The following is a 19,574-nucleotide window of genomic DNA, read 5'->3' as shown; positions in this document are numbered from 1 at the left end:
TTTGTCTTCTACGTACTAAAGTACACAATTGCTTATTTTAACATTCTTAACATGTATCGGATGCAAATAAATGTACTCCCTTACGTATCGTGTTATTCTTCCTTCTTTCTTTTTTCTTTCTTACATATATATACACGTATCTCTCTCTCTCTCTCTCTCTCTCTCTCTCTCTCTCTCTCTCTCTCTATATATATATATATATATATATATATATATATATATATATATATATATATATATATATATATATATATATATATATATATATATGTGTGTGTGTGTGTGTGTGTGTGTGTGTGTGTGAGAGAGAGAGAGAGAGAGAGAGAGTGAGTGTCTCTGTGTGTGTGGAAAGAGAGAGGGGGAGGAGGGAATCAATTATACAAATATAGGAGATATTATAAGAATTGGACTACTGCAGTTTGACTCTTTCAAAGGGCCCTAAATTACATTTACCTAGTGAAGAAAGAAAAGAAAAACACTGACATAGCTGTGATTGGTTTGAATTTCAGTAAATTATACACACGTTAGCTTGAATATTGTATGATTTGCATGCATCACATTATTACTGGAACATGTTTGTTTCTATTTTGTTACGTGGCCCTTCAAATATGAATGAAAGAACAAAGTGCATACATTTTTATAGTGTGTCACGCGGTCAAAAATAATGCTAATTCTGCTTTCTTATTCTGCTTGATTGTGACATAGTTTTCTGTGATGCTGTTGAGCTAATTGATGGAGATATATTGTTCCAGTATTCCGTACAAGGTACTGCTGGTGCTATATTTAACTTCAGCTTTGACTCTAGACTAATACGAGAGGTAATTAATTTTTTAATTCACTGCACTTCATATTTTTTTCCATCTGCCATTTATTGTCCTTGAAAAGTATTTTTTTTAATATACTAGTTAGAATTTTTTTGAAGATTTTTTGTTGTTGTTTTAATATCAGAATAATATATGATGAAATATGGCGAATTCAGTTGTGTGAGACCTACGCGATTATGAGGTGCTACAATTATAACATTGTGAGACCTACGCGATTATGAGGTGCTACAATTATAACATTGTGAGACCTACGCGATTATGAGGTGCTACAATTATAACATTGTGAGACCTACGCGATTATGAGGTGCTACAATTATAACATTGTGAGACCTACGCGATTATGAGGTGCTACAATTATAACATTGTTGGTCTTGGAACATCTAAATCTTTCATAGCGGGTGAGAAGAAGAAAGTATAGACATTTAAAACAAAGACAAACGATGGTCAACTATTTTAATTAATTTCAAATATGTGTATACAATACCTGCTTGAAATATCTGAATGAAGTAACCCGACTTTTTCCCCAGTGATCATCCTTCCTCCATAACTTTATGTATTTCAATGTTGTTTTCAGGACAAAGCAATAACAGTAATGTATATGTATTTTTATTTACGTCTAATATACACAAAAACACAACATATAAACTCTTAAATATCACTAATTTGCTTGTTCTGTAACGTTGTATACTATCTCTAGTTTGAGATAGTACGCCTATTAACACAATATTACAAAACATAATAAACATAGCACAATTATAGTAAAAGAACCTTACATAATATTCAGTGGGTAGGAAATGAGTCAGTTATGGTCCAATTATAGATTTTCTTTACTTTTCATCAACGTGTTATTACCAGACTTGCTGTTTCTACCGCATACTGTTCACTGAATGTTTAAAAAAGATTCCATTTCAAAATGCTGTCAAGTACAAAACAGACTGACATTTCTACAGACTGGTCTTTTGTTTTAACTTCTGAACATCACTTGTCAATACTCATTTACACACAATTATTCGCGATCCTTTCAAAGTACATTTACTTGGTTTTGTGTTCTCCTTTGCAAATTTGACATCAGCGATTGCAAAACTAATTGTAGATAAAGTGAAGCATGAATGTAAGGTGACTCTTCAATTTGTCCATAGTTCCAATTGCTGCGAACAATTTGTGTTATTGCATCTTGGTAAAGGTTGACAATTTCGCGCAAACTAGTTCACTGCGTGTAACGCATTTCTTTGGGACTTGTAAAGGGATTTTGAAGGGTAGCGCTGCTGCTGGTTAGGGTTTCCATGTTTTGTTCTTTATCCGTGTCACTTTCCGCGTCGCTCTCATCCGATTCTACGTCCTTGTAAAGATTTATGGATTTTAGCTTCGCCTGCTGCTGTTCCAGGTGTTGCTTTCGCCATTTTATTCGTCTGTTCTGAAACCACACTTTAACTTGTGCTTCTGTCAAGTTCAGGGACGACGCCAAATAAAACCTGAAAAATTGACAAATCCAGCTGTACAACAGGTATAAAATGCACACACCGTGCAGTACATACGACCAAAAAGAAGAGCAAACTTCAAAAGTGACGCTGTGTTTCAAAACCGATCACTTTATGAATTGCTGATACATACATACATACAATCCATCCATCCAATCCATCCATCCATCCATCCATCCATACATGCATACAATCCATCCATCCATCCATCCATGCATCCATCCATCCATACATACATACATACATCGATCCATCGATCCATCCATCATCCATCCATCCATCCATCCACCCATACATACAAACATATATATATACATCCATTCATCCATTCATCCATCCATCCATCCATCCGTCCGTCCGTCCGTCCGTCCATCCATCCATCCATCCATAGATACATATAATACATCCATCTATCCATACATACATACATACATACATACATACATACATACATACATACATACATACATACATACATACATTGTGGCCTAAGTAGTTAGAGTGTCCGCCTAGAATGCGGTAGGTCGCAGGTTCAAACCCCAGGCGAGTCATACCAAAGACTTATAAAAATGGTACTGTCACACTTTTCGCTCAGCATTAAGAGGTTAGTGTTAGAACTGGTTGGTTTGTTGTCAAGATAATGTGAGTGGGTGGACATGGTAACATATGTCTGCGGCATAATGCCCCAGTGCTAGACATCACTATAAACTACCACACTGCACATCGTAGTCAAAAAACCGAGTAGCAGAAACAATCAAATGCAGCAAGGTTTGTAAAACTTAACAAATAATTAAAATATCGAAGCTTTAAAATGAAAAATGAATTGAATCGAAAATAATCATGAATAGTTATATTCAAGTCCAAAGGAATCGAATGTTCGAAAGAATTTCACATCCCCAAATGTACTGGTCTGCCAACAGTTCTGATACATCAAAAAGGAATTGTCTAGAACGCATTTGAATAATTGACAACAGTCGCAGTATAATATTTTAGTCCAATTACGGCTTTGTAATTCCAGTAAATAATCCAAACAAATGTTTCCTCTCAAATAATGTCTAAACATATCATTAAATACACCAGTAAACTAGTAAATTGGTGTTACAACAACAACATAGGATATAAGAACTAAAATAATACAGAGCCCTACATATGACTCAAAAAGTGTAATGGGCGAAAACGCATTTTGTACCTACTCGTTATTTACACTTTGCAAATATCCCACATCGTAAAAGAACCAACATGACCTAACACATCCAATGAGAAATAGCTTAATTCGTCTAAGAATCCGTCCGATCGACTTATCCAATGGGAAACGACCCCACTTAGTAAACAGATTTATTATTATTATTATTATTATTATTATTATTATTATTATTATTATTATTATTAATCATCGTAAAATCATACGTAAACACCTATTTATAGATCCTACTCATCCCACACCCTTAATATCTTACAAGAGAATTTTATACACGTGTTCAAAAATTATTTATCTAATAGCCTCATTATAGATAATCATTCCAATTTACAATCATAAAGAAAAATTACACATCAAAATCGACACAGTCATGTACCGAGAGTTAAAAAAATATATAGATTTTCATAAAAATTGTAAGGACAGTTTTAGGTTTCTATTGGAGCTCTACAGACTGTTACCATATTCTTTCCTTCAGTCTAAACATTTAAGTTTGTTAATACTTTATGGTGCTGTTTGGACTGAAGGTGAAAGAGGCACCTATTTCAGATTCTGTCAGTGAGTGGGCAAGTATAATGCCACTAGTGCTATGATTCCCCATGATGGTGCAAAAACGGAAACGAGGCAGACGGACGATCAAACATATAACATCATTGCCGCATTTTGAAAAAAGGAAAGATTTTGGAGGTTATAAAACAAAGTAAGAATTTAAAGACGAAGAAATATTCACCTTTCTGTTCCAACCATGTACTGTTGTCTCTCAAATTCCGCTTCCAGCCTCTCAAGTTGTTCCGGTGTGAAAATGGTCCGTACCCTTTTACCCTTGGAACTTTTCCATCCATCTGAAGTTTTCTTTTCTTGTTTATCTGAAATAAATAAATAAATATTATATATATATATATATATATATATATATATATATATATATATATATATATATATATATATATATATATATATATATATATATATATATATATATATATATATATATATATATATAAAGAGGAAGAGACAGAGAGCACAGGAGAAAAAGGAACTTTCATATACTATGTGAAGGTTTCTACATGATAGTGTTTAGCTACGTGAATACTTCGTCATTCTTTAAATTTATCTGGACTGTAACAGATTTAATACAACTAATGCAATAATTCTAAATAGAACAATATACTACGTGATTTGCATAATAAAACCAGATATGAAAGCAGTTAGGAAAGTTAGACAATGTTGTACACTATAGTCGTTACATTTTCACCAAAACAAAGTTACGCCGGTGTGCCGCACAGACATTGAAATCATGTATACAGTATCCGTTTTTGCGTGTTCCGTTTCTACAGTTTGTTTATCTGCGTTAAGGAAGAATGACATATACATTTCCACCTGAGATTTAAATAAAGAAATGAGTGGGTATCAATTCGTCCCTAACCTCTGCAGCTGAAAATAATAAACCTGTAACTTTACATTAACTGCCTAAAGTGTTAGAGTGTCTGTCTCAGATGCGAGAAGTCTCTGGTTCGAACCCCGGCCGAGTCATACCAAGACTTATAAAAATGGTACTAACAGCTGCCTCGCTGTTAGCTTAATGTTCAGCATTAAGAGGTTAGTATTAGGACTGGTCGGTTTGGTGTCAGGATAATAGGACTGGTTGGGACGTCATGCTACATGTCTGCGGCATCATGCCCCAGTGCTAGACATCACTATAAACTGCCACACCGCAGACATCGTAGCGATATGACTGAAAATGTTTTACAGCTACGTTAAAATTCCAAATCACACACACACACACACACACACACACACACACACACATTATTATTGTTATTTATCGGCAGCATCCATAAAGAATTTTTCATTATTGCAATTCATAAAAACTCTCTGATGGAAATATTTAAGCTTTGGATGACTATTGAAAACGCTAGGAATAAACATACTCGTTACTTTTGGATGACTATTGACACACTAGCAATAAACATACTCGTTACTTTGGATGACTAATGAAAACGCTAGGAATAAACATGCTCGTTACTTTGGATGACTAATGAAAACGCTAGGAATAAACATACACGTTACTTTTGGATGACTATTGACACACTAGCAATAAACATACTCGTTACTTTGGATGACTAATGAAAACGCTAGGAATAAACATGCTCGTTACTTTGGATGACTAATGAAAACGCTAGGAATAAACATACACGTTACTTTTGGATGACTATTGACACACTAGCAATAAACATACTCGTTACTTTGGATGACTAATGAAAACGCTAGGAATAAACATGCTCGTTACTTTGGATGACTATTGAAAACGCTAGGAATAAACATACTCGTTACTTTTGGATGACTATTGACACACTAGCAATAAACATACTCGTTACTTTGGATGACTAATGAAAACGCTAGGAATACACATACTCGTTACTTTGGACGACTATTGTAAACGCTAGGAATAAACATACTCGTTACTTTGGATGACTAATGAAAACGCTAGGAATAAACATAATCGATTCTTCTTATGAAAATGTCACAATAAATACAGCCTATTACATTCAAAAACCGATTTAAAAAGTGACAAGAAAAATCAGTAATTTTATTTATGTATGCGATTTTGTGGCAACAAAACCTAACAATAGCTAATTTGAAATTGATGAATATACATACAAATTTATTTGGACTCGTGCAGGACAAAATATATGAAAATATTTTATTTGTAATATCCTCTTCTCTGCAAGTGAAATATTAACTTTTCAAAAATATTAATTCACTTTTTGCAACTTTGTTATGCCGTCACAACTTAATAGCCCGAGAAAGGAAAAACGACTTACATACACTCACACTAAAAAAAAGGTACGACTGTCGCCATATTATAGATTCGGTTTGTTTTTTCGTACAAGAGAACAAAGTAATTATTTACGAAGTATCTTATGTTATTACTGGCAAACAACAAACGTTATTGAAACATCATCTGATACAAAACAAAAGTTAAAACTAAAGTTAAAACAACGAGGATTGATTTTGAATCTGAATATTTAACAACGTAGTTTCCATTTAATATAGTTTACATGTTTTTTTAACAGCAACGAAGCTTTGTTACTTTCAGATTAGATTAGGCCGAAAATGTCCATATTGCTAGGCAATATGTAGTGCAGATTAACTGCCAATTGCTGGTAAGATTAGCATGATAAGCCATGAACTAAAGAAAATTATCTTGTCATAGAAAATGTGTATTGTTAATGTTTTCTCAAATATTTTACCCAAGTTTGAATAATTTATTTAGAATTGAGGGAATCAGAGAAATGAATCCTTGGTTTATCATGATGTCATTTCTCTCCTTTGTTTATCATGATGTCATCTCTCTCTCTCTCTCTCTCTCTCTCTCTCTCTCACACACACACACACACACACGTACACATAAGTATGGCGAATGGACAAGCGAATTATACATGTGAAAGGATGATTAGATATTACTTTTTAGAAAGTGTTACATGGAAACATCTAATATTCTTCTAATTTCATTTATAATTAAATAGGACAGTATCACGATCATTGTTAGCTGAGTGTCGCAATTGGACGTCATACAGACAAGCGCAAAACCTCCTTTTATTCATTTCTTTTCACCGATCTGGACCTCCTTATTGAACGTCTAGATTGTAATCATGACGGCTTTAAAAGTGATAATTTTGTGTTTGCATAATAAATTCTTTTTAAAAAATTTGATAAAAATTGTCATTAAATGTGTATGTCTGTTTTTAATTAAATTTTACTTCCCTTTCATGTTTTAAATTAAAATTCGTAACATAATTATGCCTGTTCCTTAATTGCATTTAATTCAACAACCTTTCCGGAACCGTGACAAATTGCTTTTTCATTCAAATCGATAAATTTTTCGACCCATCAGTGCATAATTAAGAGAGATTTAATGGATAATGGAGAATTAATATTGAAATTTTAGGCACCAATTAGTGTATACTGTCCCCTATTCACTTTTCAATATTGGTTGCTCATTATCCGTTTTCCATTAAGGTAGCAACTAAAAACCGCCTCCGAGGCCGAATAAATAATACACATCCGGAATGTTCTCACGTACCTGTCACAAAAACTGAAAATCAGGTACATGACATCAAATTACCGTCGACTTTAAAACAGCGGTACAATAAACCCTAATGATCTGTTTATTTTTAGTGACGTTCCAGCTCAATTCCCGGCTGGTGATGTGGTATTTTAACCTAGCAAGTAAACATAAAAATGAACAGGTTTTGAACTGTCCATTTATTTCAATTGACAAAATACACCCCATTGACTGGTAGAATAGTTAAGGTACCTTTCATCGCCGTCGAGAAGTATTGATATAATGGTGAGCAATTATTTATTATTCATTTTCATAATATACTCCCATAGAGGTATTTTGTGGCTCTTTTAAATCTTTCGTTCCCGAAAATTACACACTTTGTGATGAACTATACATTCCAACCCCTCCCCCCGATCAATACTTATTCCCTCCAATAAAATTCAAATGTGTCGCAAAAGCTGTCCAAAATAACTTAAAATTTACTTTAGAACAGACTGTATAAAATACAAAACGATTTAATGCATACATCTCAAGTTTCTCAATGTCAAAATTTGAACCGTATAATCATTGGAAGTCAATAGACCAATTGATGCTATTCTACGAAAGTAAACTTGCTCTTTGTGGTTTTAATTCAATTTAAAATTCAAAAGAAATAAGTTTGCTATAGGTATAATTTGAATCAAAGACAAAAATTGTTGTGTACCTTCGCCAAATGAACAGACTTCGGTTTGAAAACATAATACACCGAATTGCAATTCACTCCTGAAAATTTACTTTCTCAGGAATAGTTGAATAGTTATTTCAATAAAAGCAAGTTAATAAATTAAATGTGCATTTCACGCTATTTAAATCAATAAAATACCATTTTTGTAAATTTACTTTTGACAATTCAGTAAATAAAGCAAGAATTAAATTATCAATGCGTATTTTGTGTAGTTAAAAATCAGTAGTCTCTTAGAGGAAGACTTGTTGCATCATGTTCTGTGAATAATTGTCCTTATTTTTTTATATTATTATTATTATTGAATTTCTCTTAAAATAGACGTGATTAATAGATCTATGAACTAATATATATTGATTGATACTGTTATCTTATATGAGTTTGCTTTGTTTCTGTTTATGATCTTTGAATTTTGCTGTTTTTGATACCGAGTTTCGCTTTCGCTTACATTTAGTATATAAAAGCAGATAAACTGAAAACAGGATTTAGAAAGAAGTAAAAACGTCCTTTTAAGATTATTTGTGCATAATGTCATGTTCTAGTATAACAAGAACATAAGAAAAAATTAATAGTAATGAAAATATATTAAAAAAACAAATGTTTGTGAAAATCGCCAGTCACTAAATGCCCAAAGCAATCACGTAAAAGCAGTCATTTTAAAATATAACGCAAGAACAATTATGTTTTCATCCATGCTTTTCCTTCCTTTCCTTCATTTCCCCCCATTTATATATGACTAATGCGGTTGCTTACACCGTACATGCGTAGAGTATGATTATGGTCAAAGTCAGTGGTCAAAGTCAATCGGACAGTCATCATGAAGATGTGATGGACATTTAACAATGTTAGTATAGTTTCAGCCAACACACACATTTTCAAATTTTAAGTGAACATTTTTTTTTTGATGTAAGAAAGTATCTTAGAACATATTCAACTGTCATGTTATCTTCCGTTTATCACAGTAATAATCAAACAATAAAATACTATGATAGCCGAATCTCTTTTTGTACACACACACATACATACATACATACATATATATATATATATATATATATATATATATATATATATATATATATATATATATATATATATATATATATATATATATATATATATATATAGAGAGAGAGAGAGAGAGAGAGAGAGAGAGAGAGAGAGAGAGAGAGAGTGGAGATTAGTTAATGTAACAGAGGATTAGAAAAATATCAATGCTTTATTCCTTCTTTTGCTGAATATTGTTTATTTCGTCTGAAATCCTGTTCCGTACACAAGTAAAATATAGGAAAAAATGAATTCTGTCCATGTACCGGATAATACATAGAAAAAGTAGTTCATGTGTTTTTTTTACATGATGCAACACCGGATATTTTTCTTATCTTCTGATACATGAACTAATTTTGCTATAAATTATCCGGCACATGTTCATATATATATATATATATATATATATATATATATATATATATATATATATATATATATATATATATATATATATATATATATATATATATATATATTGCTTTCATACATTATTTCATTTTTGCTTTATCTATACATTCCTTAAACACCTATAGTAATTTTTGTGGTACGGTCAATTATATTGACCTTGTGATACGGTTAGTGGCCGATACTATGTTACTGTAATTGATAGTATTATACATGTTGGTCGTTGCGGTTAACGGCACTTTTAACACATTACTGGCTACATCAAGGACACACTTAAAATCGTCATCTGTAAGAACCCATTACCCAGTGAAGATTAACATAAATATGTATATTTACTATATTTCATTTTAGATTACACAGCTGAGTACATCACCCATATCTCGTGCATATTGTGTATGTGTTTATACGAAACTGACGCACACAATGCATACCTACACCACCCCACCCTCCTTCGCATATTTGATGCTTGGAGTCGAAGCGGTACAGCAACATAAATAGGTTATTTAGTGCCTGGATATTTAAGTGCCTTGCCCGAGGATACATCCGGTAGCCGACTCTATCTGATCTGACGCTAGGATTCGAACTCTCACACTTCGTTCACGAGTACGGCACGCTAAGCACTGAGTCAACACGGTTCCTTCTAGCAGAAGGACTCATGTTTAGAAATGTCTGCCTTTTTATACTTACTAAAGTTACAGACTGTCAAAGGTTTTTGGACTGTGAACTTTTGCTTGAGTTCCGTGCTCAAGAAGATCGAGACTACGGCGCCAGAACGGTTGCTAAGATGATGCTTCATAAAGTCGGAGAAATTTAAGTGGAAAAAAAAATGCGTCAAACGCTATACTTATTGTTAGACCCATCTTTTATGATGCTTTGCTGAAATGTGAGCGGATCCCAGAAATTAAAAAAGTGTTTCAATATAAGAAACAATAACCTGTCAATATGGAGCTGGCAGAAGACAAAAAAATTGCCATCATCAAACATTAAAAATACTACAACCTCATATTGAATCTATCAAGACATATTCGCAAAATAAAGTAAAGTCAAATGTCGGAATTGCTCGGTTTACCTAACCCATTAAGTAATTTATTTTAAAAATAAATACTCTTAGCGAATACATTTACCAAAATGTTTTGATCTGACTACACACCAACAGATGAAAATTAAATGTGGGTTTTTAATCGGACTCCCACTATGTTGTCTGCATTCGTAATCCATTGCGTGCATGGTCCCTCTCATCGAACCCCCTACGGGATAAGCGATGTAATATAGGTCGGATGCGCCCTCCCACATGTTTTATGAGAAAACTAATGGAGGCAGGAGCTACTGTGGTTCAGTGGTCAGCGTTCCGAGATCGTAAGAAAAATGTGTGTTAATTCGAATCATACCATTTGATTCGTCATTGGTGCATAATTGAACTAACTACTTTACTCCAATTGCCTCGGCACTTAATAACCTACTAGTGCTGCTGTGCCGTAAAACACCATACCAACGAAACCAGTAGATTTCCGTTTAATATTGGATGCCTAATTCGTCATTCGTGACCTCTCTTCTATTACGCTTTTATCAGCTGAGTATATCAGAATGCAGGAGAGAGATTGCTGGCCATGATATTCAGAGATCTTGTTAAATAAGTCAGATGTGCTACTTAATTAGAAAGTGTCAAATTATTTATATACTTCTCTGGGGTGGTACTCCACCGTAGATGGGGCGGTGAATTTCTGGTCTGTGTCTGCTAACACGGCGTAAATCAGACAAGAGCACACTCTTTGTCAAACAATTTGCAAATTAACTTTCAGACAGAGGAAGTCGAAAATAAGCAATCAAACGAGTTCCATAAAATTTGTCTTCTCAATCGTAGCCACCCAAGACTGTTTAAATATTGGAACCAGTCTTTCATCAGTCTCCTTTGCTTAATGATAATGAGAAGCAGATCTGCATAATATATATATATATATATATATATATATATATATATATATATATATATATATATATATATATATATATATATGTATCGTTATAGGGTTTAACGCCATTTTTCAGCACAAGATAGGCTATACATAGCGGGCAGTATTAATGGTGGGGGAAGAACCCGGGAAAACCCAAGAAAGAACCACCGACCCACGAGAAGCTACTGGCAAGCTTTCTCACATATCCACATTTGCCGAGCCAGAGACTCAAACACACGCAGACAGAGGTGAGATGGCATTGATCCGTGACGGAGAGCGCTTTAGACCACTCGGCCACTCGGGGCTCCCAGGCTTCCGTTTCTTTTAACGGTGCTCATGTAAATGTTTGCATAAAGCGAATCGTGATTATTTTAATCTTACATGATCGATTGTACGGTGCATATATTATATACAAAATACCCACAAAGCGAGATCTTACACATGAAAAAGGAAGAAATTCGGATAGTAAAGCACAGCTGACGACATAAAAGTGCATGTCGTCAAAATAGGCCGAGTTATCCAAAACATACAAGATTCTTGGAAAATTCCAGCCACTTATGTCCCTGACCAAGGCATTTTATTCCAATTGAATAATCGTTCTGTGTTGTTGTGCCGTAAACACCAGACTTGATTAGACCGAACTATTTTAAATACGGTTCAGAAAATCATGAAAAATTGTAATACTTTTTCGGATGGTACCAGTTTCATTTTAAATAATGTTTCAGGATTGTGCTTATCATTGCAGTTTCCTGAGCTTGCTCACAAGGGTTTCACGGAACACTGTCTTTCTGATGATTATTACATGGCCACCCCTAAGACCTTCTCCTTGCGATGGGATTCAATTCGATCAAAAGAACGCAGTTCCCAATTTCTAAACTTAAAGTGTTAAAATTTTCATCAAAGTTCTACCGAAAGATTTGGGGTTGTGAGTATGCATCAATCTGATTAACTCATTACATTAACCCCATAGCACCACGGTGTTTGTGTCAGGCGGGAGTACCTTACTTATAAGTTCTGTAGCGTCAAGGTCATTTAAGATACTACCCAAAATGGGTATTATTACAGACAAATAGACAAACATAGCTTTACAAGGATACCTAATAACTGGACTTTCTTCTCGCATTAAATAATACAGAAGGAAAAACGCATCTTTTATAACTCGAGTTGTTTACACCAAAATTTAGTCCGTTTTCGGAATCGGATTTTGTGTCCCGATTTTAGATTTTTTGGCCTCTGATCTAAGGCAGACCGGTATCTGAACTGCACGCAGACAGGCGACACCTTTGCAAAAAGTAGGATAAGTTGGGGATTTCAAGTAAAAAGTGGCCAGGACACGAAAATGAGCAATAAGCAAGAATAAATCTGACTTTTATCATTGTGCACATGCGCGAGCGAAACAGGCAATGAAAAAGACGTTTTTAACACAACTAGACATCAGGCTTAACTGAAATCTCTTGGACGCAGACTTGTCTGGATGTATTCAGAACCTACCCCCAAAATGTGTTTCATGCTCGCATTTCAGGTGAAAACGACAAAAATCTCAAGGGATTAATGAGTTAATATAATATCTGCACTGTCCTACGTGAAGATCTGACAGTGACCGCTTTTGGGTTATTTTCTGGTGACCTTTGAATTAGCCAATGGAAATGCAGCTTTCAGAAATCTGAAATTGAATCAAATCGATCGGCACACTGACGCTCTTGAGTCATACTGCTCAGTCTCCCAAACGTGAGGATATAGAACTTCATCTGATTGGTTGATAAAATTAGCGATTACGATAATAACATAGAACACCAGAACATAGCCCCTAAGCAATTTCTGTCAGATTTTCACGTAGACATTGGAGATCTGATTTAATCAGATTGGGCATATATAAAGAAAGAAAAACAAAAGACCTAGCATTGAGTTGACGACGCCGCCTCGTTGACGACAACGGACGTTTTCATGTTCGCACTATCTTCTATTGACAACCCTTTGAATGAAATAAGCCGTGATTGGTTTGCATTAAGGTAGACGTCGATGAAAAACAGTTATGGTTATAATAAGCGATGTAGTAATTCTGTTTCAGAATAATAATAAACTGCATGTCGAGTTCAATCATCTCTTATTTATTGAGAATGTTAATTATTAAATCCACAAATTCTCCATACAGTTTTGAGTCCAGATATTTTTTTAAAAAATCTCTTAAAACAAAGACTCAAATTAATAATTTTTATATTACACAAAACCATACAAATGTAGTTGATAAAAGGTTGACATAAACTGCTTATAATCTGTAAACATTGTATTTCTGTACAATGACTGACAAAAGGAGAGAGAGAGAGAGAGAGAGAGAGAGAGAGAGAATTTTTACTCAGACGCATAAGCAGACTGTCATAACGTTTCTACAACTTTTGCAATTTAATCCTCGGGTCTCTAAACTTGTATGGTACAAAATTAGATCAAACTTGCCAAACTTTCTATTCATTTTCTCTATTATCTTCTTTGGGTTGAGATTAATTAATATAATTTCAGTACTTTTTTACAACTGAAACTAAATCATTAAATTATAAGCATGGGGGATGTCAACGAAGGCGAGAGTAAAAATCTCAGTCTTTAAGAATGGTTCTCAGTTTTCTTTTGACTCATATATCTACTATTGTTCAAGTCCTGCTTTTTATTTTTTATTTTTGCGTTTGATTTACGTTTTTGAGAACTAATTAAATGTTATTGCACACGAACCCTTGCATCTATCATTTTCTTTATGTAAGGGTATTGAAATACGTTTAGATCTCTCAATGACTCTGATGGTACTCCAATGTGAATAAGGGAGGACCTGAGTATGTTTATTTAAATGAGCGAATAGAATATCTTTTACAGGTATCTTCATTATAGCTGCAATAAATGTCAATTTGGAGGAAATTGTTGAAATATGCCATGTTTGTTGTTGAGTTCATATTCATTCACAAACATTATTAAAGAAGTCATTGAATTAAAATACAAAACGGTGAATTACAGAGGAAAGCTTTTAGTAAATTACCAAAGCAGTGTATAAAGAAATATACACCTCTTTGGCGTAAGAGTAATTTTCGATTTAACAAGATAGAATATAGAGGATAAAATCTTTGATTCAATCATTATAGAAAAAAGGGTCAATGATATATTATGATAATACAATTTTCCAAATAGACTTAGAGAGATGAAAGATTGAGAGTTTAAAACTTGGTTAACTTTCTAACAGATTAGTAATTGCATCTTTTACCGATAACTTAAAATCTGTAAATCCCTGATTTGTAAACTTGAGAACGGGTACTTTTGCGATTTTTATTTTATTCACTTATAAGTATATAAAAATGAAGTGCACAAATGCACTGAATAATCTAGTTTACTTGATTAGTGTAAATATGTGGGAAAATCATACAGCCAAACCAAAGGCGAGATTTTCAAATGATATTTTTCTATTTTCTTTATATAGATATTTAGATTTTTAAAAGGAAGAAAAAAGTTTTAATCATGCCTCGTTTTTGTTTTGTAAAATTAATAAATATTTGGATAAAGAAAAAGAAAAATAATATCAAAGGAACGTCATTTACGCAGTGTATCTCATAAAATTGCCCATTTTAAGTTTTGATAAAGCATTTAGGAAGAAAATTCTACAGCTGAAATTGACCTATTTACTCTGAGAAACTTAATTTTTTCGCTTCCGATAGTGTTAATAAATAACAGAGTTTCACTCCCACTAAGAAGTTACAATCAGCTAGATTTCGTTTTGAAATACACGAATTTAGAATTAAAACGAAGGTAGAAATTTAGAATTGATTTATTCTATGTTCAAAATAAAAATGAATATGCTTTTCACCGTACTATCAATTGCTTTTCACCGTACTAACAATTGCTGAGATCTAGCCGTCTCCTTGTATTTCGAACAAAATTGTATACGATACCACTTAATACTTTTTAAAACTTAGTTATCAAACTGACAACAAATATTTATAACACTTATTTATGAATCTTATAAACTCGTATTTATATCACTTATTTATAAAATATATAACATTTATTTATCAAAATAAGTAAATCGTTTGCCAGTAAATATGTTTCTTTTTGCTGATTTAAATAGATAGAGGTTATGGGTTTTTTGATAGGTTTTGACAATTCCATTTTCAGGTAAACAATACTTGTCCCATTTGATTGTCGATATCACTGTTTAACTTATACAGCATGACTTACGTGCAAGCAACAATGTTCCCACAAATGAATAGAAAGGATAAATTTAAAACAGAAAACGTTTGCCATTATACATTTTACATTGGTATCAAGTTATTGTCTTACGCAATGGTCAGGAGACTTATTTTATGCTTTCTTTTTTTATCACTGATTGACATATGTACAATATTTCGTTTGTGTATCCTTCCGAACCTAATTTATCTCGCTTGACCATGTATTTTACTGAATTTTGTTGAATGAAAAGTGTAGCTTAATTTTCAAATCTCATAATTGCATCGAAAGGCATTAAATTAAAACATTTTGTATAATTTCTACCTGAAGTAAATCGTGTTTGGATGTATATTTAAACTTTATAGCCACTAAGTCTGGCCTCGAACTTAGGACCGACACAACGATCTTGAAAATAAATAAAATTGACGGTCTGGGGCATCAGAGTGCAGTCTCGAGAGTTGTCAAAAAGGAAGTACTCATTTTATCTCCTAAAGAAAGCCAAAGTGATATTGTAGACTCGACTGGGGTGGAATATTGCTAATACAGTTAACTCTATTAACTTCGCCACAGGAAATGGGTAATTCAGCGTAAGTGTACACAGACAAGAAGTAAATTCCACTGAACAATAGAATGAAGGGCAATTTCAATTACAGTTTGGGCAAATCTGTGTAACATTGTAATGATACACTCAAGAACTAAACTTGTAAGCAGAAATAATTGGATTTTAACGAATGAACTATTTTTGTAAAAAATATACACACATGCTGTAACTGTTTTCTTCCACTGTTTAGTTAAACTACACTCTATGAAAGTAAGAAGAGGAACAAACATACAGTTCAACAGAAGAAAAATGATATAAAAGGAAGTTGATATAACTGAAGATAATATTAACAAGAAAGAAAATTCACAATCGTTTTCTAAAGTATCATTCTAGAGAGTTGAGGTTTATCAAGACATACGGATGGACGGACAGGTAATGAACAGCCAGGTTAATAAACTAAGACAGTGAACTTCGCTCAACAAATTTATGTATTACTAAACAAATAAATGAAAGAAAAAAACATCACTATTTACCACTATTTATATTTCACTATGACCGTCCATACATTTAATGAACCAGTGTTTGTTTTTAAGAGAAAACTAATAAACTTCACACACACACACACTTATATATATATATATATATATATATATATATATATATATATATATATATATATATATATATATATATATATATATATATATATATATATATATATATATATATATATATGAATTAAAAGTTTTGGTTCTTTGTAAATCTTTAAAAATCCAAATATGTGTAAGCTTCTCGGTGTACCAAACTGTACCAAAGTTGCACATGGCGATATAATATGAAATTAGCAAAGCAAAATCTTTTGAATAATAATACATATACCTTCAATGTTACATCGCAATCTATATAATATGAATGAGTTTGCGAAAATAGTAATGGTGTTGACCCGAGTGTAACAAAATCAAACGGTGTTGTGTTGTAACACATAAATGCAAGGCTATCAAAAATGTCCCCGCAAGCAATCTGTTGTAGTCATTATTTTCTCGTTACTAGCATGTAACTTCGGTTAGTTGTTAACTATATAGTTATATCTCTGACAGGATCGCTTTTATATAGTACATGATCGCTTTTATGTCGTGATAACAGCAAAGTGTCTTTGACTCAACGAATAAGCAGCACGATAACACATCTCGACTTATATCAGACATGGTATCATATATATATATATATTAGTATCACAATGTTTTGTTAATTACTTTAACGCTACCAAAATTTGATAACAAATTTTAATTTCTCGGGGAAACAAAAAAATTCTTTTGTAAAGAAGGTAATTTTGAAATTTATTCAAGCCAACATATTTTTTACAAAGGATTCGACAAATTGCTGAATCAAGTAGTCCTAGAAAAGTTTACTGTGACAGGAACTTAATTTGTGTTTTTATATTCTTACTTTTCTCTGTAATTCTCTTTTCTTTCTTCGCATATCATTTAAATGTATCGCCCGTATCCGAGAATATGGAGAATGGAGAGAATGACAGACAGACAGACAGACATACAGATAGAGAGATAGATAGACGGCGAAGAGGAAATACAAATCTACCTTTGTCTAAATCTTGAGAGATCTGTTTAAAATGTGGTGGGGATAAGTGCCCTCTGTAAGAGTTCTTTCCCTCGTAGTTGTCCTGTCTTAAGTATGGATGCCCAGTTTCTTGAACTCTTCGTTCTCTGTGTTTCAAAACATTGCACTGGTCCGTGCCATAGGCTGCCAAGAATTTGTCTTCTGTTTCTGAGTAAGACATCATATCTGCTGTTTTCGGACGATTTAAAATTGCATCTATTGTAAAAGTGTCCGATTTTGTCTTCATTGTTTTTGTAAGAGGCAGCGGGTCGTATTGAATTGAATCTAGAGAATAGGTTTCTGGTGACTTTTTGCTTCCTCTGTTCGTATGGGGTCCGTATTGCACGGGTAGTCCCCGATAAGCGGAGGACAGAAATGCTGGGTGGATAGTCAGTTCATATGGCTTCATTGGATAAGGCAATGGCCACATGGTGTTCGGCACGGAAAACATTTGAGACACTGTTCCAGTTTGCATCATCATCTCTACCAGGTACTTTATGCTAGGTCCGCACAATTCAATTGCAAATTATCATCTGATACCAAGACAAAATTTATTTTATGATTTCGAAAAAATCATTGTCTTTCTGTCAAATATGCATTAAAAAAAATCCCTTTTCTATCCAAGTGACGAATAAATGAAATTCCCAATTAGTTTCGGGATTCGCTCTAAATTAAGAGCAAAAAGGATTTAAAATTCTGTAACAATAAGAATCACTTTGCCATTGGAATTTTTTTCCCACAATATTTACATCATTCAAATGTTAAAATCAAACTGAATGAATCAAATTTGATGGTAACCTCTATTTATATGGCATCGACTGTCCACTTAATTATGTGTAAATATAAATTAAATCTTTCGGTGTCCTTTCCAATTTCCTCTGACACCGGTCAGTTTCTATAGGCTGCACTTATCCTTTGAATAAGTTAAGCATCTACACTATTATTCTTAATCAGATAAGTATCTCCGAATTGTAAACAGCCCACTTTAGCGTTAGACACTACTGCGGGCTATTTGACATTGTCAAGTACAATTATACGCTACTCGTCACTCCATTGGCTGTTCACTTCCGTTCCTAGCCAATCGTTAATTTTCTCTTTCACGTCTTCGCTGTCATTAGCGTGATCGTAACGGGGCGTGTTGAATTAGCAACTGTAAAGGTGCCAATCTAAAGAAAATATAATTGCAGAGAAAGGAAAGTCAATAACAAATTAAGAAGATTTATGGCTATAACACTTAATTTAGTTTTTATCAATTTATCACGTCAATTTTTCTCTTTTCTCCCGCACCTTATCCTGTATATATCAAGAGAAGCAATTTGTTTCTTTATTCAATTATTTCCTTATCATCCTTTGAATAAAGCCGCAAATCGGTGTAGTTTTTTTTTACACATATCCCTTCCGTAATACGCACGAAAGAAAACTTAACGAAGATTAAAGCATGACTTTAATTCAATTTTGTGGGTTCAATTATTTTTCAAAATCTAATTGAAGTCTACTTTCTCAGAAAGGTTAATCAAAACTACCTCCA

The 19,574-nt window shown here is 33.2% G+C and overlaps 1 protein-coding gene across 1 annotated transcript; it reads right to left on the bottom strand.

Annotated features, from left to right (window-relative positions):
• Positions 1-1,300: 1,300 nt before the first annotated feature.
• LOC149772418 (uncharacterized) lies at positions 1,301-18,965 on the bottom strand. The gene is made up of 3 exons (XM_089947870.1): positions 18,029-18,965; positions 4,228-4,363; positions 1,301-2,296 (listed from the first exon to the last, which is right to left on the bottom strand). Exons 1-3 carry the CDS (start codon positions 18,525-18,527, stop codon positions 2,032-2,034), a joined length of 900 nt encoding a protein of 299 aa, XP_089803996.1. The 5' UTR covers positions 18,528-18,965; the 3' UTR covers positions 1,301-2,031.
• Between the last annotated feature and the right edge of the window lie 609 nt (positions 18,966-19,574).

This window comes from Sinohyriopsis cumingii, unplaced genomic scaffold, assembly GCF_028554795.1.
Source record: "Sinohyriopsis cumingii isolate HCF-2022 unplaced genomic scaffold, ASM2855479v2 utg001510l, whole genome shotgun sequence".
NCBI lineage: Eukaryota > Metazoa > Mollusca > Bivalvia > Unionida > Unionidae > Sinohyriopsis > Sinohyriopsis cumingii.
The sequence above is the reverse complement of the archived record's forward strand: the minus strand, read 5'-3'. Positions and strand labels throughout refer to the sequence as shown.

Coding starts and splice junctions, on each gene's coding strand:
- LOC149772418 (XM_089947870.1), bottom strand. CDS start 18,527: ATGATGATGCAAACTGGAACAGTGTCTCAAATGTTTTCCGTGCCGAAC. Junction 4,364..18,028: donor CTCTCAAGATTTAGACAAAG/GTAGATTTGTAT, acceptor TATTTATTTCAG/ATAAACAAGAAAAGAAAACT. Junction 2,297..4,227: donor TACATGGTTGGAACAGAAAG/GTGAATATTTCT, acceptor TCAATTTTTCAG/GTTTTATTTGGCGTCGTCCC.